General features: G+C 39.2%; 1 protein-coding gene across 10 annotated transcripts in view; it reads right to left on the bottom strand.

The window, feature by feature from the left end:
- The window catches only part of ZBTB20 (zinc finger and BTB domain containing 20), a 762,522-nt gene that overhangs the window by 32,655 nt on the left and 703,635 nt on the right, over window positions 1-26,232 (bottom strand). For 9 of the 10 annotated variants that reach the window (XM_045540230.1, XM_045540226.1, XM_045540232.1 and 6 more), the window contains 3 exons: window positions 18,591-18,691; window positions 8,176-8,339; window positions 7,615-7,802 (listed from right to left, as the gene is read on the bottom strand). In XM_045540230.1, the coding sequence (XP_045396186.1) occupies window positions 7,615-7,802; window positions 8,176-8,186 (199 nt within the window). In that variant the 5' untranslated portion in view covers window positions 8,187-8,339; window positions 18,591-18,691. Of the gene's footprint in view, window positions 1-7,614; window positions 7,803-8,175; window positions 8,340-18,590; window positions 18,692-26,232 lie in introns of those variants that run through there. The other variant, XM_045540236.1, reaches the window with a different exon arrangement.

Here is a 26,232-nt window from a genome sequence, read left to right as displayed (position 1 = left end):
ACCTAGTGCGAGGTGACGGGTAGAAGGACCTGACTTGAAATTTCTTTAAAGCAAGGATGTTCTTAAAGAATCCTCATGCATGTTCTCAAGCGATCCTAAATGATCCAACTCCAAGGGCAGTAGTGCATGTTTTTTTTTAAGGCAGGATGTGAGAAGCCTCAACAGATACGGAGAAGCATTCATTTTAAATAATGAAATTTGCCATGAGCAGAGGAAGCACATATGAAACTGTCACTAGCAGCTGCAGATAAGAATTAAAGATGTACTCCAGCAAGAGATGAGATGGCAAGATGAAGACCAGAGCCCTGAGAATCAGCAGTTGGTCCTAACAATTAAATGTGGACAATTATAAGCACATCCACACAGTATTTGGGAAAGCAATAAGGCCTGGTGTGACTTGAGGCAGTGGGCAATGAGACCAGACTTGCCAAGACACCTGGGAGGATTTCGTAAGAGGACAGATTGCTAGAATCTGGGGAGGCCATGAGTCAATGACAGAGTTCCAGCGTGACATCTGTAGGTGACTCTGTGGCTCCAGGATGAACCTCTCTCAACAAGAAGAGTTATTTTGAGATTTGCTGATCATTAAATCATCTCTGTGTCCCTCAGAATACTTTCCTACTTCTACTGACTACACGGAAGGAAGGGTACTTTTGCCTATCAGAAAGTAAGTGGATGCCTTGCTTTATCATTTACTTGGGAAGCAAATATCTCTAAAAGAGGCGTAAAATTCAGCCCATCTAAATTATAATGACAGGTGATGTTATCCAAATACAGATTGTCCCGTGATTAAAATGGAGGCAAAAATGTAAGAAGGCCTCGGTAGCATAACTGAATGGCTCTGTTTTCTGAAAACCCCATGCTCTTCTTGTGTCTCTGTGGCTTTGCTTCTGTTCTTTCTTCCTGGAATGCCATTCCCTCCCTCCCTTTTCTATTTCACACATGCCTACTCTTTCATGATCCATTTGAACGTCAGCTTTGCTGTGGTGGCCTTCCCACTGCCATAGGCTCCTTCCTCAGGGGCTCTGTAGCTTAATTCTGCATTTGTATTTACCTCTTTACATGTTTAGTAAAGTGTTTAGTAAAGTATTTAGGAACACTGTGAGTTCCTAAAGTGAAGGAATGGGATCTTGTTCATATCTTCCTCCCTAATCCTAGCTGAGGATTTCGTGCAGAAGCAGGACTTTGATATCATTTTATCAATGACTAAATGAATGAATGCATCAGTGAATGAGGTAAGAGTGACTGCCAAAAATTACTGCATTACATGACCAGGGAAGACACCCAACTAAACTAGCATTGTAGGGAAAGGGCATGTTTTATAAGAAGAGGACCAATTTTATAAACAGAGGTAGACTGAAGACACAAAACTTCAAAAAAAAAAATGCTTTTAAAAGATAAATATGCTCCCCAAATATACTAAGTAGAAACTCTAGAAAATTAGAGCAAATAAAAAAAATTTAACTGGCTTTCTAATGTATAAGCACTAAATCTCTAAATAAGAAGTATAAAAAGTAATAAAAATAATTCCAAAGAGATCATACATCAATTAACTCAGAAGCAGAAAGGTGACTTTTTAAAAAGGGAAAGACTATCTTTAAAGACAAGAAATCCACACTGAACAAGTTAGGGGGTTTACTTGGTTAATGAAATGACAGAAAAATAGTTTAAATTAAAAGATAAATATATAATTCCTTATGGGATGTAGAATAAAGAGGAATGCAGGACACTTTGGAGGCAACGAGAGCACTTAGTTGTACCAAAGATGCTCTATTTACTGCTTAACTGATAGAGGATTTATTAGAAAATTAATAGCAAGCCATCGGATACTAACTGTCTGTGGTTGTTATTCCATCCCATTTTGGCTATATTTCCTCTGCAAATTAGTGTGACCCCAAAATGTTTTCAGGATTGTCCAACTTGTCCTAAATTCCATAAATAAACTCTTTCAGAGGATGCTGTTTTTTGCCATGTCTCTATTACAGTTCTTCACAGATGGACCATTTTTGTCCTTCCAAAGTCTAAGAATAACTCTTTCAGTTATCAAGACATACCAAAATCCAGTTCAGCTGCTCCTGTGGGATTCCAGTTAGTTTAGACACATCTGCTGAGATACATGCATTTGAATCCAAATGAAGCTTTTGTTTGATTATACATTTTGAACATTTATGGAGGTTTTTTGGGGCCGAAATGTTTTTCATTTTTTGGCACACCAAACAGAGATCTTCAGTTATAAACACTGCCTTCTGAGCACCTCCAACAGAAATCCAATCTTTTCATGTGAACAGGTGCCTCAGGAAGTTTTTGGAAGGTTTTATACTGAATCAGCTTTCCGATTGGAAACTTTCTGAACACGCAGTCAAATTTGCCAGAGACCTTCAAACTTGCTTGAGCAGTTTTCACTCATACAGACATACATTCACACATAGAGACAGCCCAAGTAAAAGCAAATCAGAGCCTTGCAAAACTGAAGTATCTTTCTTAAAGGTTAAATACCATATGCAACCAAACTGAACAAAAAGGAATACATAACAGGAGAGAGAGAATCGAACAAATAGCAAGAGGTTCTTCACTGAGCATGTCCCCTTAAAGCCTTACCTAAGCGTTTAAGCTATACATCCTTTCAGTAAAATCTGTATCTCACCCGGTTTCAAAAATACACTCAAGCACTTGCATTTTTAAATACCGTACCATAGAGTATTGCTACTAATTCCTTTCACTCACAAACCTGTTCGGTTATTTTGAAACACTTCCTTCTCTTACACAAAATGGGTCACCAGATTCGAATGCAAAGGAAGAAAAAACATTACTCTCTAAGTCGGGGTTCTTTGGCAAAGCCCAAAACTTACCTCATCTCCTACAACTTTTACTTTCTAGTCTGAATACCGTATACACTAAAAAGTTGTTACAGAGTAAAATAACTTTTTAAGCCTTAAGCCTAAAAAGTTTTTACAGAGTAAAATCACTCCCCCAGTGGGCATGCCCAGAATTCATGAGGAAATCTGCGTTCAAGTTGTTCTGATGGCCCTGAACCAGATGCTCTAAGGTGGCCAGAAACCTTTGTCTACACCCACTTAGCAGATTTTTGGCTCTTTATCAGGGACTAAGAGGTTTATTTGCAGAAATGAATCATTTCCTTCAAAATATCCCTTACCCTATTTACATGCTTGCATATTCCTTCCATTTTGTTTTCCCCCTACAGCTTTACTAAGGGAATTAATTATCTGGAAGAACAGGAACATACAGTAAGTACATCTGAGATACAGGATGAGACACAGTATGTCATCTATTAGGCCTGGCTAAGACCAGCAGCTGATGCTAAATGGGAAGGAACATGCACCAAATGTTTTTTAATCACAAAGTTAGTAATTAATTGCTCTTTAAAATACATTTTATGCTTCTTTCTGTCTGTGTACATGAAATGCACATTTATTACATGCCAAAAATTACAACATTATGGTTTAAATGTGACTGGCACGGAAGTCCGGAAATCAGAGTTAATGTTCCCACAGCAACTTTAATTCTGTCCGTGTGCACATGTAGAGCTGTAATAGTCTTCCATTCCAGGATAATACATATAGATGGTTTTGGGAGGGAAGCTAAAGACCCATATCCTCAACTGTAGTTACAGGAAAGAAACAAAGGATAAAAGCTGTGCTCCTTTCCACATACGTGGATAAAAACAATGTCCCCATGCCCAGTGTTGTGTAATCAGGGAATGAAAGAATCTGCTGTCACGCCGGCACTCAAGGGGACAGTTTCTGTTGCTGTGGGAACCTGAACTTTGCATTTCCTGACTTTGGGGTAATTAAAATGTCAGCCTTAATGTGGCATTAATGGAGTTTGCCATAAAAATCCTCTTTGTTTTGTTCTTTAAAAAATTGCTTAAAAGTTCAAAATGAGCCAAGTGTACTAAAAATGTTAATCACAGGGACTTGGACGGGTGAAGCAAACGGTTGGGAGGGGAAGGCCAAGGAAGGTAGATGACAAGAGGTAGAAAAGGAAGAGCCCACTAGGCTCCTCGACAGCATTCAGCCCCAGCAGAGTCCTGCTACCTTCAGAGCTAAAGTTAAACCTACCTACACAACAGTTTGGTAACGTGTAAAGGTTAAATTAAAAATAAATAAAAACCGTTAATGTGTAAGTGCATCTTGGCAAGGACACAACAAATGAGACAGTCTGATGAGGTCAGTGCAAAACACGGGAAGGTAAGTAACCACGGATATCAGCTTCTAACAAAAGCAAAGACATCGGAACAGGTGGATCTACAGCCATGGGTAGGGAGGACCGCCAAAGGGAGGAGAATCACTTCTCCCTTCAAGGGGAGACTTATTTGGGGGAAAATAAAATGGAAGAAATATGCAAGCAAAAGTTCTGGTAGCGTCTATCACATGTATATGACTGTGATGTGGTACAGCTTGATAGCTGTCAAGGAAGGTTTTTCATATGGAGAGCTTCGTCTGCTCTACTGACTTGGTTTAGTCCCATTTAAGCATTTAAAGGGAGAGCTTGGCTCAGCTCATACTCAGACTGTTCAGTGGGTAACTGCTCTGTCAAACACCTAGGGATTTTCTACCCTTTGCATCCCCAAACTCATCTTAATGCCTTCCATTATCATCATCTGAATTTGTTTACCATTAGATTTTCAGAAATGGTGAAGGGGTGACAGCTAGGAGGTAATGGGGAAATATTGCTAAAAGGAAACTGTGCTAGTGGGTGCACTGCAAAGCAGCACACATTTCGGCAGCAATATTAACCTCATCATCTCACAAAGGAAAGCATCTCTCTACTATATTCCTTCTTGTTTTGAATATCACTGGGATCTTTCGCCAGATTTCAAGTGGCTACCAGGTTAATAGCCAGTTGAGAATTTAAGGGGTCAGACTTGTCATCTTTCCTCTAAAGCACAACCTGTGTCCTCCATGTGCAAAGACACCATGGCTTACCCACCCTTGCAGTTCATAGGCAGAGCCGACTTTTCTTTTGTGAGGATGTTTTAGCAGTCATGTTTTATAACCCAGTCACCAATATGAGTAGTAGCACATTTTCAATATGCTTGTTTAAAGCTAGGAATGCCATTTTTGGGCTTGGAACAGAGAATTCCCATGAGAAATGCTCTCACGATGAAACAAAATCCATAAACAACCCTCAGAACCCAAATGAGTTAACCATGAGCAAGTCATTCATCTATTTGTGTATCAATTTTCTCAGTTTTCTCATCTGTAAATTGGGAAGAATCATACTGACTGACAGGAAATGGGCATTAAGGCATGACTAAGAATAATTTTGCTAAACACATGACAAATAAAAAGGTGCTATAAAAATTCAGGCGCTTGTGAAAGCTTGGAACACCACATACTGGTGGAATGTTTCTGAAGTTAAAGAGACTAACAAGTCAAGGGCACTATTTTTAAATGCCCCAAATCTGTTAGTTCTAAATAGGAACTGAATATTTTACCTTAAAGAAATTAGGCTTTTAAATTAATCTATGGTAAGAATGACATTTGAAAGTAAAAAAAAAAAATCCTCTTGAATGCAAGAAGAGCATCCAAAAATTTTAACAGCTTAAAATAAAACCTTTTTCCTGTCTTCTCTCAAGCAATCTCCAAATGGACAGATTTCTGTGAATCTTTCCTAAAAACAATTTTCCTCTAAGTGTAGGCTCAAATCAGGACAAACTACAATCCAAATATATTTGGGGAAAAGTATAATCAATTTAAACAACAGGTTAGAGCAGAGAAGACTTACACATCTTAATGGCAAAATCAAAGTGACTTTCTAAACAGCTGGAGATTAGATTTCTCCTCCCAACTTGTTCTCCTTCCAACTGCATTCAGACACCCTACTGAGCTCAAATCCATTGGCTTCCTCAGGGTCACCAAGGAGCTGTATGGCAACATCATACTGTTCCTTAAACATATTTCATGTTAATGCCTGATAAGGTACAATAAATGAAGCCCAGTGCTTTTTCTATTCTGCAAAACATTCATTTTGCTGTAACAGATTTCTGGGCTAAGGCCATTCTGTGCAATCCACACCCATAAGGTGTGGCAGAAAGCCAGGCAATGAAGGTCTGCACGCAGAAGCTCCAGGCCCTTCACCACGGGAACGGGCTACCTTCCTGGTAAGTGTGCACATGTCTATGGGCACTGTGCCATGCTATCTTACAATTCTTCCTGTAATTACTATTAGGATGGAGACTGCCAGGCAAGAAGGTCCAAAGATGTGGCTATTACAATGGTCCACAGAACACAGTCCTTGCTTCTGACTTCTAGGTTTCCCTATAGAAGCTATAACTTTGACCAGACAAACACATGGGCCATGGAGATTTGGATCACATTACTTCTCTTTTCATTTTCTAGTGACAGCTGGAGTGTGGTCTCAGCCCAACCATAAGTAGAACAAGCTCTCTACACCCCACTCACGCCCCTACCTCTTTTCCCTTTATCTAGAGACTATTACGATGAAGCAAGGAGGGAATGGAATCTCCCACATCCATTCACCTCCTGCCCTCTTTGCAGAATTTTACATTTGTTCTGAAATAAAAATAACAACAGGAGATTTAGAATCTCATTTTCTCATTAATAATGTTTATCTTTGTGGACAGAATTTTATCATTGAAATAAAACTTTCTTGGTTTTATATTACTCATTTTAAAGAAGAATATGCCAGTTCTTTGCTTGTTACCAGACATCCTTTAGGGAGATCAATTCAGAAGAGTTGTTGGGTATCTTAAGACTAAAAGGAATATTCTTTTGGATTCCACCCCAAAGTTATTTCATTCCTTTCCATTGTCAACACACATGTTTCTTTCTCTCAAGTAATGGGTTACATTTCAGAAAGAGAAAAAAATCTCCTAAACGTGATTTATCAACTTTCTTAAAATAGAATTTGAAGAAGTGACTCCCAGATTAGTGGGAAGATGGCAAAAATAAACAGCAAAGAAGTGATTTCAATAGTGACGATCTCATTAAGCTGCCCATTTCCAAATTTAGCCCTTAGGCAGTTTTTTTAATTAAAAAATATTTTTAACCTGAATTCTTATTGGCTATGTGAAGTCTGGGTGGCTTCTGAATTCTTGGAAGCCATTCTCTTTTCTTCTGTAAATTTATGCTATCCTTTAACCACTTCAAAATAAATTAAAAACTGGAAAGACAGAAATTCAGCCAAGCTACATGAGACTCCAATAACTAATGCAAATCTGACTTGTGTTATGTAATTTCAAAATGGATGTTTCCTAGTGTCTAACTGGCCTTCTGAGGTCCATATTTGGATGTTCAATTTAGTAATGGTGGAAATGCCATTATTCAAATAAAGTATAATTAGAAAGCAGCAACTCAACTTCTTTTTCTGAGTTAATGCTATGAAAGAAGATGTGGTCCATATAATTTATCAGCCTTTTGAGGCCAAATGGCTGGTCACCTGGCTTTAAGATACACTGTAGCTTGGAAAATACACAGATGTTGGCTGAATCAAAATGGTGGCCATTACTTTTGGCTACTTTAGCAGATCAAATGCAAAGGGCTTGCTCTGAATATGAAACAGCCAGAACCCAGGGGAGAAGCACCACTCCAAAGCATTGCGGAGACACCAACACCTTAGTGGTGTACTCACAATCAGATGACCCGGTGTGAGCGTGAGAGTTTGTCAGTGAATGTGTTGAGTGGATGAGGGCTGGGTCTGGAGACAAAACAGCTTCAAAGTTCAGGCAGGGAAGGCCCGGCTTGGCGCTGGATCCACCCGGCTGAGTAATCTCATTCTCCTCAGATGCCTTCTGGTTTTCAGCTGTCTTGGGTTTCTTCCTGAAAATAAACAAAGGGCCCTTTGAAGGAACTGACTGCATATTTGGGAAAAGGCATTTTTAGAATCTGTTAAAGATAACTTGATTTTTTTTTCCTGAGGGGGGATGGGAGGGAGTCCAGTATGTCCCTTGTTTTAAAACAAGCTGATTCTTGTTTTTTTCCCTCCAGTAATGGCCTAACTGGGAACACATGAAAGCATATGGGCCAAGCAAACAGCACCACATTTGGACTCTGTTGGCTGCATAAAAAGACCCTGTCCCAGAACTTTAGACAGCTTGAGCTACGTATGGCTGACATTATCCAAGAAAGCATCCTCCCTCCACCCCCCTTAGGAGTTTTAACATGGTCTGGAAAAATACTAGTGGAGGTTTACCGTTCTAGCATTTGTCAGGAAGCTTAGAGACAGGACCCGTGGAGTAATGGGAGGAGCACTGGACTGGGAGTCAGGAGACTTGAGCTATGGTACTAGCTGTGCCTCTAACTTGCTGTGTGGCCTTGGGCACCTCACTTCACCTCTCTGGGCTTCAGTTTCCTCATCTGTAAAATAAAGGGCTTGGATTAGAAGGCCCTAAAGGTTCCTTCCAGCTTTAAGTTTCCATTTATGGAACGTGTTGTGGAACATTCAACTTTCTTGCTGTTACTAGATTTTATTTTAAATCAATACATAATTTTAAATAACAATGGAAATTTGCAGGCTGTACAGATGAGGAGGTAGTGATGGAAGTTTTTGTTACAGTAGCAAGTGAAAAGAAGAGCATAGATTCTAGTAGGTAAAGAGGGAAGGTGTCACATAGAGACCCTCTACACCAACTCCTTACTCATCTTTTGCTTAAGATTCCCTTTGACTTTTGATTTCGGGTATGATCCTGGAGTTCAGGAGTGTGATTGGGTGTTTTGGATGTGAGGAAGAGGTGGGTGAAGGGAATTTTGAAAGCTACTAATTGTTATTTGGGGTCAAGAATAGGAAGTAAAACAGCTCAGCCATCAGTCAGCTCAGGTCTCCTCTCCCCAGGACAATGAAACTGATGTTAAATTTATAAATACTTATACTGTATGTGCCCTGGACCTCAGCCAAACTGAATTATTAGTCCCTGTACATATTTCCAATTTCTTGGGCTCTGTGCCTTTTCTATCATTATGTGGATAGTGATCAGAAAGAGTATTTTATTATCTGGTAGAAGATTATGTGTGGTACAGAATTTGTTGTAAGTAGATTTGTTTCCATGTTTCCCTTGTTTCCATGAGCATGGCAGTGGACTTGTTATACAGACTATTTTGTAGTGAAATTGGCTGTACTGGGTAGTTAAATCTGCCCTTGCAGAATATGGTGTTATGATTAGTACGCTGTGTTTTTGGTCCAACAGGTTGTGAAATCAAATCTGTTTCTTCAGAGGGCAGGAGGCAGAAATGGCATGGTAAAGATTAGAATAGAGGGGAAGCTTTCCGACATCTTTTTCAGTATGGAAGAGGCCAATATAAGAGAAACAACAAATTGCAATGCCTTTTCAATTGTTTGTTGAACGGTGACTATGGCACTAATCCTCAAATCTTGAGCATATATATGGACCCCATGGAGCTGGTGTTCTGGTTTCAGTCTGAGGAAGTATCCAAGATCAAAATCTCCAAAGCCCAACTCCTCTTTTCTGTGAAAACCAATGCCTTCTCTCCAGGTCCCTATTTCTATCACTGTTGTCTGCCACCAGGTTGGAAACCTCAGTGTCATTATATACCTTCCTCTGCCTTCAAGCCAATTCATCAACAAGTTTTGATAATTCTGCTTCCTTCACATTTTTTTTTTCACATCTGTGTTTCCTTTCTAATTTCATTGCAATCACCTTACCACTTTTTGTCTAATCTAGATAGTGATCTGTTTACTAATTGGCTCCATCCTCTTTGACTTCTCTAGTCCTGCTTCCTTGTATGCACTAAATTTGAGATGACTACATTAGCCCGACACTCAGGTCAGTTCCACACCTGCCCTAGCTTTTCTCACGTGTCCTATATATTGGCCATACTAGAATCTCAAATTTCTTGAATCTTCCCAGGATATCCTGAGAATTGACATTCTTGGCTCTACATCTTTGCTCAAATTATCTCTCTTGCTTTGAACATCCCCTTTTTAATTTCTGCCTGTTAAAATCACATTTATGCTTCATACTTATTAAATGTTATTTCCATCTTGTAACTGTACTTATTTCTCTCTACCAGAGAGGACTTCTTCCCCACCCCTGAATTCCTCCCTACTTCTTTCTCTGAAATCCCTAAACCGTTTTTTACTAATCTTATTTTACTCACTAAGTTTTATTTCAACACCTGTAGTCAGGACTCAAGCATTAAAAAAGTTATCCACATAACCTAAGACATTTGTAGCCCCTTAATATCTTGAAAGAAAACAAAAAAGAAACGACAAGCTCTCTGAGGGTAAGGAAATGTCTTAGTTATTTTTGTATTCCCTGTGTTTGCCCATTCTTTCCTTCTTTCTTCCCTTCCATCATTCATTTATTCACATATTTATTTTACAAATATTTATTATGTGCCTATGATGGGCCAGCATAGGCTAGAGAATAAGACAGGCCTGGTTCCTGTCCTCCCAAAGCTTACTGTTTAGTCTATGCTGTTGAACACAGCAACCTAGACAAAGCTGTCATTCAATAACTGTTCATTGGGAGAATGAAATGGAGCTGAAATGAGAGTGTATTTTGAGAATAGTCATAGTCTGAATTACCAATTAAGTTGCCTATTCTTTATGTAGCAGTGAAATCTACCTTGAATGGCTGTTTTTCCTTTGGATCCACGAAGGTCATTTAATAAGAGTAGGGCCATTTTGCTCAGCAAGGTTTGGTTGGCCCTCATGATTCATTAAAATGAACCAGGGAAAAAACACTGATGGCATATATCACTTAGCAGAAAAAAGTGTTTATTTCTGATGTCTACAGACTAGGCTAGTTCCAGGTATGTTTCAGAAAATTAAGGAAGCTTTCTTTTAAACCTCAGTATATGGCCAAACCACCACCATTACTCTTATTTTTAGTTGTAACAGTTGTGTTGTTCTTCATATCAATGCCTTTGCTTCCTTCCCTAAATTTGATCCTGCTTCCTACCTGACTTCCTACCACACCCTCCTGTTTGTTGTCTCAAGGGTCACTTTGGGAGAGCATTCATAGCATAGAGGCACTGGAGCTACCTCTACATACGGGAAATATTAAAAACTTCAACCTTTTGCCTCACTCTCTCATTTGCCCAATATCACTTTACCTCTCCTTATGGCACAGATAACAGAGAACCACTCACTGTTCTTAGAAGCAATTCGTTTCCTATCTCACTCTCACCAATAGTTCTTTTGGACTCCTTTTTCTGGAGCTGAGAAACACTAAAGTGTAACACCGGTCTCTGTCTAGACATGCACAGGTGCTGTTATTTGACCTCATTTTTGCAGCTCATAGTTTATTAAGGAGGAAAGAGTAAGCACTGTCATAATTAATTGAAAATACATTCTTTGGTTGTATAAAGAGAATTATATAAACAAGGCACATCTGAGGGCAAGTCTTTCCAAGCCTCTGTGGCTATGCATTATTCCCTGGAGCCTTTAGAGGGCAGCAGCACACTGGCTGACTCCAGGCCGATTTTGGAGAGGCGAACTCCCGACCAGAACCTTCCTCCTGGTCACCATGCCAAAGGTTGATTTGCCAAGCTCTGGCCTCTCAGGCTCTTTCTTTCTTTTTAGTTCTCATTCTCTCTCTCTCTCTCTCTCTCTCTGCGTGTCTCTCTCTCTCCCCTCTCTTTCTCTCTCTCTCTTAAAATTATACACTCTGATGAAGTCGCTCCTCAACCGGAAAATGAAAGCTCCAATGAAAAAGTTAGACAAGCCAACAACAACAGAGAAAGAAACCAGGGAAAAGGGGAAAGGGGGCTGGTGAGGGGGAAGGACTTAAGAACAAGAAAAGGGCAGATGTTTCGTAAATATATGCAAAGCAAAACTGGGTGTACCCTGAGCACTTCCACAGAGAAACAGACCAATCATTGTGTACTTCCTCCCGCCACACTGGTGGAGCTCTGCATTCAAAAAGAAAAAAAAAAGTGTGGCTGCAGGCACCCGCCTTTCAACGGTCAGTCCCGACATTCTGACTGAACATCTCCCAATTGTCCAAAGAGAACAAAAACAGTTTCATCTCACTGCAAACATTTCTGTTATGAGAAAAAGGCCGCTTCAAGAACTGGGAGGGCCTTTTAAGGTGACTGGCGGCCGAATTAGCCAGCAGAACCTTCTGGTTTTTAACTCTCTTTGTGCTGGCCCTGGCAACAAGTTTTGGGCTGAAACATAGCAGTGAGTAAGGCTGTGGAAGATGTTGGCTCCTTCTTAACTAGACCATATTGTATGTGGAAAGAAATATGCATTAAAACATATTGATGAGATGGTAGGTATTAAGCATGTTAAATGCATGGAAATTAACCAGATCGGCGGCATTTGATGTATATATTTCACACTCCTTTGCACATATTGCACACATACAGCGATGGCAATGCTTTCTGCAACATATGGAAAAATAAATATTTTATCTGTGTGAGCTCTTAGCAGTCTCCAGGGTCTGTTGAAAGAAGAGTGTTCTCTTCTATCTCCCTCTCCCAATTTTCTCCCTTCACTGGGCTCCCACCCTCCCCTGCACGTTAACATGCCTTCCACTTATCAGCCTGGTTGGATGGGAATCAGTTGAACCTCCTTTTGATAAATAATTACTCAGCCATTGGCTCATGATAATTTAGACCAGTCATGCCGCCTCCAATCTATCTGGAGAGGTAACCATTTCCCTATTTTTCACCAGCACCCCCACCCCACCCCTCTGCAAATAACACATAGAAAGGTCTTAGTAGAGTATCTGGGCAGGGGAGAAAGGGAAAGTGGTAACAAACCACCCCGACAAGGGGTGGCAGCAGAACTGAGCTCCACTACCTGGTAGCTGTATGCCCTATCTAGGTAGGCAGATTACTCTGCATCTCTGGGCCTCATTTTCCTTATCTATAAAATGGGAATAATAATGTTTACTTCTCAGGGCTGTTGTGAGGAATAAATGAGATAAGCCATGTAAAATGATTAGCATAGTGTTAGCACATGATAAAGGGCTTAATAATGGTATCCCCTTTCATAGAAAGCATTAGTTCTGTGGCTTTCGTCATGTTAGCTGTAAGAAGACATTTCCTTCATCTTAGTAATCTTTTTTAATGTTCAGATTTTGGGCAGGGGCAAATGGATTATTATTGTAGTAAAGGCAGAAAGAGTGTTAGGATAAGCAATCTCTTCTTCAACACTTTGATCTCCCTGTCTTGCCCTCCTGACATCTTTCTGTTCACATTTGTCATTGCTGTGTCTATACCAAGAACTCCTTGAAGTTGAGGACCAAGCTAGTTGAAGTTGGCCTATAGAAGCCCATCAAGCCTGAGCACTATGGTCTGCACTGAAACCAACACTCCTACCATTTTTTTTTAATACAATTTATCCTTTCACTACTAGGTACAGTGCTAGCACATCAATTTAGAATGTTTTTGTGACTAAAGTATTTTATTCTCTCAATTTTTTTATCTCAAAATATTATATGGGTACAAATGTTTTTGGTTACATAGATCACTTTTGTTATGCTTGAGTCAGAGTTTAAGTGTACCCCATCACCCAGATAGTGTTCACTGTACTTTTATGTAGGTTTTCACCTACCTCCTCCTCTCCCCTACCTCCTGCTTGATTTCCACTGAGTTTTATTTCCCTCTGTGCTCATCGGTTAGTTCCAACTTAATAGTGAGTACATGTGGTGTTTGTTTTCCCATTCTTTAGATACTTCACTTAGGAAAATGGTCTCAAGTTCCATCCAAATTGTTGTAAAAGGCCTTAATTCATCCTTCTTCATGGCTGGGTAGTACTCCATAGGATACATATACCACATTTTGTTAATCCACTCATGAATTGATGGGCACTTGGGTTGATTTCACATCTTTGCAACTGTGGATTGTGATACAATAAACATTTGAGTCCAGGAGTCTTTTTGATAAAATTACTTCTTTTCCTTTGGATAAATAGTGGGATTGTGGGATTAAATGGTAGGTCTACTTTTAGTTTTTTGAGGAATCTCCATACTGTTTTCCATAGAGGTTGTACTAATTTGCAGTCCTACCAGCAGTGTATAAGCATCCCTTTCTCTCTTTGTCTGCACCAGAATCTATTGTGTTTGGACTTTTTAATAAAAGTCATTCTAACTAGGGCAAGGCGATATTTCATTGTGGTTTTAATTTGCATTTCTCTGATGATTAGTGATGTTGAGCATTTATTCATATGTTTATTGGCCATTAGTCTATCTTCTTTTAAAAACCTTCTGTTCATATCTTTTGCCCACATTTTAATGGGATTATTTGTTTTTTTCATGCTGATTTGCTTGAGTTCTTTGTAGATTCTGGTTATTAGCCCTTTATTGGATATATAGCTTGTGAATATTTTCTCCCATTTTGTATGTTGTCTATTTGCTCTGTTGATTATGTCCTTAGCTGTGCAGAAGCCTTTTAATTTAATCAAGTCCCATTTATTTATTTTTGATGTTGCTGTGATTGCCACTGGGGTCTTCTTCATTAATTTTTTGCTTAGGCTGATATCTAGAAGAGTTTCTGCAACATTTTCTTCTATTCTTATGGTTTCATGCCTTACATTTAAGTCTGTTAGCCATCTTGTATTAATTTTTTGTGAGTGGTGAGAGATATGGATCCTTTTTCATTCCTCTGCATGTGGCTATCCAATTCTCTCAGCACCTTTTATTGAATAGGGCTTCTTTTCCCCAGTGTATGTTGTTATCTGCTTTGTCAAAGATCAGTTGGCTGTATGTGGATGGTTTTATGTCTGAGTTCCCTGTTCTGTTCCAGAGGCCTATCTCTCTATTGTTATGCCAATACCACGCTGTTTTGGTTAGTATAGCCTTGTAGTATAGTTTGAAGCTTGGTAATGTGATGCCTCCAGATTTGTTCTTTTTGATTAAGATTGCTTGGCTATTCAGGCTCTTCTGGTTCCAAATGAAATGCAGAATTATTTTTTCTAGATCTGTGAAATATGATGTTGGTATTTTGATGGGGATTATATTGAATCTTAAAATCGCTTTGGGTAGTATGAAGATTTTAAAAATGTTGATTCTACCAATCCATAAGTATGATATGTTTTCCCATTTGTTTATGTCATCTGCCATTTCTTTCCTAAGTGTTTCATAGTTCTCTTTGTAGAGATCTTTCACCTCCTTGGTTAAGTATCTTCCTAGGTATTTTATTTTCTTTGTGGCTATTGTGAATAGTATTGAGTCTTTGATTTGACTCTCAGCTTGACTGTTATTGGTATAAAGGAATGATCCTGATTTGTGTACATTGATTTTGTAACCTGTGACTTTGCTGAATTTATTTATCAATTCTAGGAGTCTCTTGGTGGAGTCTCCGGGGTTTTCTAGATAGAAGATCATAGTCAGCCAAAAGCAATAGTTTGATCTCCTCTTACCCAATTTGGATACCCTTTATTTCCTTCTCTTGCCTGGCTGGTCTGGCCAGGACTTCTAGCACTATGTTGAATAGACATGGTGACAGTGGGCACCCTTGTCTTATTCCAGTTCTTAGTGGGAATGCTTTCAACTTTTCCCCATTCAATATGATTTTGGCTGTGGGTTTGTTATATATGGCTTTTATAATTTTGAGATATGTTCCTTCTATGCCTAGTTTGTTGAGTGCTTTTATCATGAAAGGGTGCTGAATTTTGTTGAATGCTTTTTCTCCATCTATTGAGATGATCATATGATCTTTGTTTTTGCTTCTGTTTATGTAGTGAATCACATTTATTGATTTCTGTATGTTGAACCATCCTGCATCCCTGGGATGAAGCCCACTTGGTCATCGTGGGTTATTTTTTACCGTGCTGTTGAATTTGGTTTGCTAGTATTTTACTGAGGATTTTTGCATCTGTATTCATAAGAGATATTGGTCTGTAGTTTTCTTTTTTTGTTGTTGTGTCCTTTCCTGGCTTTGTATCAATTTTTTTTTAAAATTTCTTAGCAGTTCTGATTTACAATGTGTTTTTCCATGTATTTCTCCTTCACTATATCAGTCAGGATCCTGGCAAAAAATAGATGGCACATGCAAAGGTTTTAACTGAATAGAGTTTAATGAAAGGACTGTAGGCTGAGGTGCAGATGAGGTTAAGTGATCCTGAATGGATAGTAAAGGCCAGAGACTAGCAACAGTGGAAACCTGTCAGTCTCAGCATTAAACCATTTAAACTGAGGGGTCAAGGAAAGGATTTCTAAGTCCAGTCAGAATTGGAGTTGGGAAGGAGGACTGAACTAATAAATACCCTGACTCCTCTCTCCTCCCACTCTCAAATCTCTTGCTGATGTTTCCTTTTGGCTAAATTCAAAGCAAAGGTGAAGACAAGAAAAGTCAATCTCCTGGGTTACACGTCAGCAAAGAATGGTTCTGGGGTTTTGTTGGGGGTATAGTGGGGTGACAAGATCAATCAGCATACCTATTCTTTCCCTTTCCCTTTTACTTTCAGTTATACATTCTGGAAGGAAGGACAGAGCAATATAAAAATCAGTTCTTTCTTAGCTTCCAAGTACCAATTTTGTGTATCTGCTATTCATAGAGCAAGAAAACTGAATGTAAGTAAGCTCATGAGGACAGGGATTTTTGTTTCACTTGCTGCCATATCCTCAGTGCCTAGAACAGTGCCTGGAACATAGTAAATGCTTAGAAAATATTAGTTGAGTAAATATATTCATCTATATTGTGCCAGATACTACATATACATTATCTCATTTAATTATTACAACAATCTGGGTAAGCAGGCAAGGCTGCTGAGCATGGTTATACAGGTGACATGGGGCTGGGTAGGTGTTAAAATCTAACACTTGCCATCCCCACCCACCCCAAGCCTTGGGACCAGGTCCAGAGCATTGTCAACCCACTGTGAGGGACATATTTCTGCAAATAGGTCATATTTTTAGATTTTATCCACCTTATTGATTTTTCTACCTAACAAGTCTCTGTAAGTTTCATTATTACTTTTCTTTTATATATGAGGAAGCTGAGTGTCTGAATAGCAGACTGCAAAGATTATAATCCAATCTGCCCATTCTCTAGGGTCCATGAGAAGTGAAAACAGGCACTGGCATTCTACACAGATGAAATACTTCCTATGGCAGAAACAGATGTTCACTTGTGGACTTCTCTGTAATTTTCAGGAAATATCAAGTCCTGATTTTTGGGTCTGGATCTGGGTTCTCTGCAGCACAGGAAGGTAGGAGTGCTAAAGACTCTTTTCCCTCTTAAAGGATTCAGAAACTTTGAAACCAGTCTGCACCCTAGTAGGGCTGTGCTACTTGCACCAGCATAGTTACTCTGGGATGAAGAAAAACTCAGAAAACTATCCAGATGTGGGAATTTCTAAGGTACTCTTGTACTTGAACTTAAGGATGAATGAAGGTATTATACAGGTAAGTTCCTTATGTGGGGGTGCACTAAAGAAACTCTATTTTTGATCTTCTGTCATGTCTTTAATCCCTAATGCCCCAATCCTATTAGTACTGCAAAATACTCTGATGGTTCCCATGCCCATCCTGACCAGGCAGGCCTGTCTATCACTTATACCTCAGCTACCATCAATTATGATTCAGGTGACTGAAAGCATGACAGGTAAAAAGTAACAGAAAATAAAGCAATACTCTGGCTTCATCCCTTTGGGTTCGATTTATGCCAGAATAGCTAAAGACATGACATAGAAAATATGAATGTGAAAATCCTACCTGAAGCCTAAGAGGAATGTTAGTCTCCCAGGTTTAGCGTTTTCCAGTAACATAGAAGTCTGTAAAACACCATCCCATTACCTGCCTCATAACATATAGGAAAACTTGTGAATACAACAACTTGAATGAATTTTCATTTTAAAATGTATAATTAAGTTACTTTGCATGCATAGCCTCTAAGTCATTCAAATTTCGGGCTTTTCTAGTGGGAAAAAAGCATATATTCATCTGTTATTTTTAGCAATGATTAATGGATATTCAATATCAATGTTTCACCAGTGTTTTCCCATAGGTATCTCCTACCCTAACTTACTTCTTCTGCACCTTTCCTTGCCAGGGCTGTACTTCTCTAACATAAATGTCCCACATGGAGGGAACTAAATCAACTACATAAACCTGTGCATTCAGAGAGCAGAGTTGAGCTGGATACAATGGCTTGGAAAAGTGGTGGAAGGAGCCCAGAGACCCAGGGAAAGTGTCTTGGCTCCCCAGAATAGCAAGGAGGAAACAGCATGGGGCTGGAGCTCAGGCAACAGGCAAACACAGGCAAGCAAAGCTGGCTCACAGATTTGATTAAGGTGGCGTGAGATGACAAGCCACTATGAGACTCAACAGAGTGGCACAGGAGGGTGATGAGAGCAAACAGAGCAGGAAGATCTGCCACCATGTCAGGCAGCAGCGCAGATGCCCAAGCAGAACAGCAGCAGTCCCTGCAAGGTGTGCTCAGATCCAGCTCGGCACAGCCATCTGCGAGGAGGGGATGACGCTGCACAGGGCATGCACTGCACGCGGGAAGCTGAGAACCACTGTGGACACCTCAAGACTGAGTCTGGCTAGCTTGCTGCTTCCAAGAGATGAAGCCATCTAGAATTTCACCTATTTTTACAATTCTGTGTGTGTGTGTGTGTGTGTGTGTGTGTGTGTGTGTTTAATCAAACAAAGTAAATTAAGAAGCCTTTCATTGGATGTGTAACGTACTCACAGTAGTTTCCAAATAAATGGTGTCACTCTTCAGGTAAATCACTCCGAGGTTTGGGCCTAGTGCAGATGTTCATTGGGGCAGGGAACAGAGAGCGGCTGCATCTAGATCAGACAAAAAAAACAAACAAAAATAAGGTTGTTAAATAAATAGGAGACGGTGATCATTTATTTTGATATAGAGCTTTGGGGCTTGGTTGAGAGGCTGTTTCTGCATCTTTGCACCAGAGAATGGCAAGTCAAGGATGGGAGAACAGAGAGGCTGTAGTGCAGGCTCCATTTCCAGCATTTCTACCTGAATGCCTGTCCAGCCTGGGACATCAGCAGCACCCTGTCAGTGCGGATGGAGCTGATTTGGAAGCTACGTTGAGGGTGAGGGTAAGGGAAATGGCAACAGTGTCCTTCAATCTTGCCATGGCCAATTCTTTTTCTGGTGTCCTTATGTTTTCATTTATTGATTATTCATGTATTTTTGATTGATAAAAATATATTTGTGATGTAAACATGATGTTTTGAGATATGTATACATTGTCGAAGGGCTATATCAAGCTAATTAAAAATATGCATTACCTCGCATATTTATCTTTTTTGGTGGTAAGAACACATAAAATCTACTCTTAGCGATTTTCAAGTATACACTATATTGTTATTAACTATAGTCACCATGATGTACAATAGATCTCTAGACTTATTCCTCCTAACTGAAATTTTGTATCTTTTGACCAACATCTCCCCAGCCTTTGGTAACTGCCATTCTACTCTCTGCTTATATGAGTTTCAACTTCTTCAGATTTCAAATATGAGTGAGATCCTGTGGTATTTGTCTTTCTGCACCTGGCTTATTTCACTTAACATTATGTCCTCCAGGTTCATCCATGTTGTTGCAAATAACAAGATTTCCTTTTTTTTTTAAAGGCTGAATAATGTTCCATTGTGTAGTTTTACCACATTTCTGGTATTCTCGACTCCACTTCAGTCTCTTCCTCTATCGCTCAGTTCTCGCCTATTCAACCAGGCCCACTGATCTGGCCATTCTGAGCTCCTCTTGCCTTCTCTCTGCCCTACACTGCAAAGTCTCCATTTCCTTCCATATCTTCAAACCCTGAGGAGTTCAGCTTTGGGGGCTACAGAATGGATATTGTCTGTCTCAGAGCTGCAAACACAGTGGTCTTTTTCCAGACCCTGCCCCTTTGGCCAAATTGGGCTTCAATGGCCACTTTATTCCTGTAACTCTCTTCCTTCTGCCTCAGGACACTGAATTATCCTGATTTTCCTTCTACCTCCCAGTTCACACTCCTGTCTGCTTCACTGGCTTGTTTTCTTTCTCTTGTTCTCTAAATGTAGATATTCCTCTCCTTGGGCTTTGTCTACATCTACCTTCCATGACCTCAACAATCACTTCTCCATAGAGAGCATCCATATTGCTATCTCTAGTTCTTGCTTTTCTGTAGAGCTCCAGACCCACATTCTCACTAACAGCTGGTTATTGGTTCATTCATTTACTTATTGATTCGTTATTTATATAGCATCAAATATTAGGAACCTGGGTGAATAAGACAAAATCTCTGAATAAGATAGAATCTCTAATTTTGAGAAGCTCACGTCTCCATGAAAATAGAATTCATTGCTTTTCCCTCAAAATCTGTTCCTTTTCCAGACTTCTCATTTCCTGCCATAGGTATTATCTCCATCCAGTTACTTGAGCCTACAATTGAGGAGTCATCTTTAATTCTTCCTTTTTTTCCTTTTCTTCCCACATCCAACCACCTGCCAAATCCTGTGGTTTTTACTCTGGCCAAGACTTCTTTACATTTTCCAGTTCTCTTTATCTCCAGCCATCCGTCACACCAACATTTCATTAATTTTTCTAAAGTACCATTCTAAACACATCACTCCTTTGCTCAAAATCCTCTTTGCTTATGGGATTAAAGTTAAACTTCTTGGTTTGGCATTCGAGGCTGCTACAATATGGCCCCAATCTGATTTCCCACTCTCATCTCTCTGCTCCATTCTCCACTCCAGCAACGTCCTACTCTTTCCTACCCTGTTCATGGTATTTTCTCCCTTTTTCCAATATCTACATATAGCTTCTTTAAGGGCCATCCAAATGCCACCTTATTTATAAAGCATTTCCCAAAGGAAAGTACCCTTCTTGAATCCTCAAACACTTCTACACACTACTCTCTTTGTACATTCTACCAATTCTAATAATTATTTGTGTAATTTATCTTTAACTTTATAAGCTCACTGAAAACAGAAACAATTTTACTCTGTTTACCCTCTAGCAGGCAATGCCTTGCACATAATTTTGTGCTAAGCTGGTATCTGCTGAACTGAATTTAAGAGGAATAAAGAATCTTGCTTAGAGTCATGGAAACTGAGACTGAACTAGAAAGATCTTAAAGCTTATCTACTCCAACCCCCTCATTTTTCAGATGAAGAGATTAAGGGAATGGACTTGCTCAAGGTCACATCTTTGTTAGTTGCTGGGCAAGGATAACTGATATAAAAGGTCACAAATCTCTGTGTATCTGTCAGTGCTTACTTGGCACCAATAGGCACAGCAGACCATCAACAGTGACCAGACCAGACAGTGAGGTTGGGGTAGTCTGCAAAAATATACTATGTTCCAAAAAATAATGAACTTGCATCACATATTTGCTTCAACAAACTGAACTAAAATATATTTTTTATAGTTAAATAACGTCTAAAATATGAGGGTGGATTTAAAAAATAAGGAGGCAAACTTTGGTAACATTACCAGCAGAAATTGTTGTAATAATATTATAAATACCATTGGGGTGATAAACTCAGGCTGAAAATCAGAAGGAAGAAATTTCACATACTTTGGCTTTAGCTGGAGATCTTAGTGAGAACATGCTGCAGTAATTCTAGGTTGAATTCATAGAAACATAGACTATTGGCAATCTGCTATTATGCCTCATTAACACTTCTTTTCCTGTCTACCATTGTCCAGTATTCATCCTCTAGGTTTGTTTAAATTTTTCCTTATTTTCCTTTCCTTATGTTACTAATTTACTTGTAGAAATGCATAGATGACTGCCCCCAAGTCTGTTCCAATTTTCTTGCCTTGTTCTTCTCTTGTGGTAGAAGAAACATTAATTGTTTAATTTCCTCTCCATCCTTATCCTCAGACAGAATCATTTTCTCTCACCCAAAGATGAAAAGTCCAACAAAACATGCTGTGGGGATAATAGTGTTTACCTAGGTGAGGAAAACAGATTTTTCCAGGGAATCTCAGTAGTTTTTAGTTGGCCAGAAAATTTCAGCTCTAAATGTTAGCTACAGTATTATTTCATCTGCCTCTCCCAGGTGAGCACTTGATTCGCTGTTACTCATCGGAGGAAAAACTTGGTAGAATTAATCAAACTTTTTTGGCCAGTATGGTGGAGCCATGCTATGCATGGAGCCATCCGTTAGCTAGCAACATCCCAGCGGCCACATAAACAGCAAATTGGGCTCAAGAGCTCTTCATGGTTTTACCTCACCCATCATATAGCTGGACAGATTATCAACACTTCACTAGACAGAACTTCTTCCTCTTTTTACCCCTGGCAACTACATTAAAATGATAAAGGAAATCACCGATCAATAGTATTAATACACTGCAGTGAAAAATTACCTGGCAACGCACAAATCCTTCGTGAAATTAGACAAGTGTACATTTTAAATATACCTAACGTTTGGTTTATATTGTGCATTTTGTAAGTAAATAGAGCTATAATCTTCTTGTCCTTTCATGAAACCCTTCTTTCTCAGCCCCACATCCTGCTGCTATGATCTTACTTTCATTCTTTGGCAAACTGTCACCTATCCCCATCTTGTCATTTCCCCTCTTGCCTTAGTACACACCTGAGGGCCCATTAATCAGAACCACTGCATGGTGTGTCATGTTTTATTGCTTAGAGTGTGGGTACAATCTAAAAAAGACTCAGTGAAAGTGACTTCATGGGGTTTCATGTTTATTCTCTTTTCATGACTTCTATACCCAGTGTACTTAGTTTTTAAGTCAAAAGATGATTTTGAGAGGCTGCTGGTGCTACCACTTCTCCCTGGAATCTGGAAATTCAGCTGTTTTCTTTGCCTCTTACATTATTACCGTAATAAAGAAATCTGCTTTTGGAACCCAGCTGGCAAGTTTCTTGATGGTGTCAGAGGCAAGGACAGACAGTGGGGTCACTTCCCTTCAGCCTGTTTTGTTGTTGATATCTCTGCAGATCTGTCTTGGAAGCTCCTAGAGAGCAGAGCTGTTATGTAATACACTGCTACATATTACTGTAAGGAAATTTCTGTAAAGGTCTTCTTTCAGTATAACCTGTCCCATTCCTAGGAAAGCACACCAAATCATTCTAAAATTATAGAGCGGGACTTCCCGATTAAAATTTACAAAAAGATAACAACAATAGCTACTATTTATTGGATGTCTAGATTTCATCCGAGACTGCACCAGGCCATTTTGGATATAAATACATTCTCATTTAATCCTCATAGCAATGCCATGCTATAGGTTTTAGTATATCCATTTTAAAGATGAGGAAAAGTGAGACTCAGTAAGCTTAGGTAATTGGTCCATAATGAGAAAGCTAGCAGATAGTGAAGCCAGAATCCAAACTCAGATCTCTCTGACTCTAAATCTGTGCTCTTTTCACTATACAATTGCCCCAACACAGCATGGACACATTTCTAGTTCCCTGTGTGATTTCTGCACAAGGCCAATGCTTATGTTATTTCCATGGTGGTTCAGAGCCACTGGAAAGATCTAGGAGCACAGAGCTCAGGTGAAGGGACTATTTCAGAAACTATCAATAAGTATAATTCCTTCCTACCTCCTTTCTAATTGAAGATGAGAATGTTTTATATCAGTCTTCTCAAACTTTAATGAACAAATGAATCACCCAGCATTTCTGATTCAGCATATCTGTGTTTCTGAATTTCTAACAAGTTCCCAGGTGATGCTGAGGCTACTGGACTGGGTACCATAGGTCTTATGTCTGACACTCTCCTTCCTACTGAGGGTTGTTTCTGAAGGATCTGTTCAAGCCGAATAACTTGGCCAACAGCTCACATGGCATAACTGGCTTCTGATTCTGGGCCAGTTTGTCGGGTCATCAGGCATTACACAGAATTCAAGGAGTTTCTGGCATAGAGCACATTGTAAAAAAAATCATCTCTAGATCCCCCAGGGCTTCTCTCCCCTTTGGAAACTCAAAATGATTATGTCTCTAACATGTAAAGTTCCTATTTTTTACATTATTGTTAATTTTAACAATAATTATCTGGTAATAATTCAAATAACACCTTTCCTCTGAGAAATTCAATGAGCTTTACTAACCTTAATTGTCTAACAGCAATTCCCAGGTGTAGATAAAGCTGTCTCAAAGATCACAGTAAATTTAAAATTGTTCCACTTCCCTCGTTTCTTTGCCCCAAATGTAGTGGTGAGTTAGTGGTGAGGGGTTACTAATTGGCAAAGACCCACTATCTCATAATTTGAGGCATAGGAAATTTCATAAAGCAAGGGCAAATCTAAGAAATAATTAGCAGAAAGGTGATTATGGGGAATACAATGTTAGCGAAAAACAGGAGGAAGAGTTAAAAAGAGTAAGACTGAGAAAAGAGAAAGCAAAATCACAGAACTAGCTGATGATCTTAAATGAGTCATTTAACTTCTAGGTAGCTCAGCTTTTCCATCTGTAAGAAGAGGAGGTTGATTTTATTATTTTAAAAGTCCTTTAAAACTCTAATAGTCCCCTGAGAAGAAAGATGTGGGAATTAAGTAGCTCATCAACCTGTTAAACTATTCAACCTGTTAAAGAAATCTATTCGACTTTTAACTTTTTAACTAATTGCCTGAAACAAATTTCCAAGTCTATATCACTAATTCCACCTCTTTGGAAACTGGTGAGAAAACTATTTAATGAATAAAGCACCAAAGCAAAGACATCATGGCTGGACAAACTAATAGGGAACTTCATCTTCAGCTTTTTAATGCCATAAGTGCTGTTTTATTTTTGAAATTTTAGTTCCTTAATTAACCAGTAGTTAATACCCATGTCCAGAAGAAATACCTCTGATGGCTTGAAGACCCCTGGGATGGCCCTGCCAACAGAAGGTGGAATCACAATCCCACCGTTTGTCACATTAAATCTACATTAATTTTCTCCATAGAGACCTCTTGATTTCTCTTTGACAATTCACAAACTTTGTTAATAACAGTTGTACATCCTGTGAGCCTTAGCGTTACCAGGTACAGTTGATTCTCACTTTTAATAAGAGAATTTTTGGATCAGGGTTTTGTATATATGTATATATACACATATATATTTATATATATCAAAATATAAATATGATGAATTTCTGGTTTTAATGAACACCAGGTCTGGTCCTAGAAACCCCTTCTCTAAGTCATTCCTTGGTTCCAAACTCTTTAGCCTGGGCTTGTAAATTCACTGAATCTATGTCAATAAGGCCTCTCAGATTTCCTTTCTATCAATACTCCGCTTGTTCTAAACCAGTTAACTTACAGGGTCATTTGTATCTCTGAGCTCCTGAACATACCATTTTGGATACCTGGAATACCTTTATCACTTTTTTTCTTATCTAGGCCTTTATTCTCTTGCAAGGTCCATATGTAATAAGGCATCCTTTATGAAGCTTTTCCTTGTGAAGACTGCCTTGGCCCAAACTGACCTCTGCCACTCATTTAGTACTTATAAAAATGGTTATAGTTTAATGCCTGTTTTCTATATCATTGGTGAGAATGTAAATCCTCTTGGGCAGGAATCTAATTTTATGTATTACAGAAACTCCAGCACCTAGGGTAGCCCTTCGTGCATAGTAGGATTTATATTTGTTATTGGTTACCATAAACAGAAATGGATGACATTGAGGCATGACAGTTCAAAACTTCATTTCTGTAGCTAATAGGACAGTTTAGGATGTTAAAGGCCCAGGTAAAATGTGCCATCACCTTATTGGGTAGAAATACCACCCATCATCACTGTCATCACCCCCACAAATGATACCATGTGTGTCTAAGGCATTGGATAAAGGTTAGATATAGAAAAACAAAGGCAGCTCTGTTCTTAGGTGAAAGTAAGAATTGGCACCAGTGGACACCAAATGGGGAGAGGGTAAAAATAATCTAGGAATATCAAATGACCCATGAAATAAATGCCTGTGCACAAATGATAAAATTATCATTCATGATCATTGAATCATGGTAACTTGATGAAAAAGCAAAGGCTATTTTTCTACACAAGGAAGTTGGGGGTCTTGTGTGAGGATTCATTGCTTATTACCGTGCCTGGTATACAGGGTATGGAGCAACCATTTGCAGAATGGGCTGCTGCCTCCCACTCATATCCCAGCCTCTACCTCTTTGAGTCAGTCTGGAGACACATTCCACTGGGGAAGCCAAGGTAGCTTGGCAACCACTAGCACAACATAAAACCCCCAAACAGTGAATCCCATCTTTTCCATAAAACCTTTTACTGCCACAACACACAAGAGCATAGAGCAGGTTGTCTCAGGCTGATGTCTAGTAACTAGGAATGAAGGGGCTTTGAGTTTTTCAGATTGGATGTTATCTGAAGTTGGGACTTCGTCAGTTCCCTAATAGTGAA

Source organism: Lemur catta, chromosome 1 (genome assembly GCF_020740605.2).
Source record: "Lemur catta isolate mLemCat1 chromosome 1, mLemCat1.pri, whole genome shotgun sequence".
Taxonomy (NCBI): domain Eukaryota; kingdom Metazoa; phylum Chordata; class Mammalia; order Primates; family Lemuridae; genus Lemur; species Lemur catta.
The sequence above is the reverse complement of the archived record's forward strand: the minus strand, read 5'-3'. Positions and strand labels throughout refer to the sequence as shown.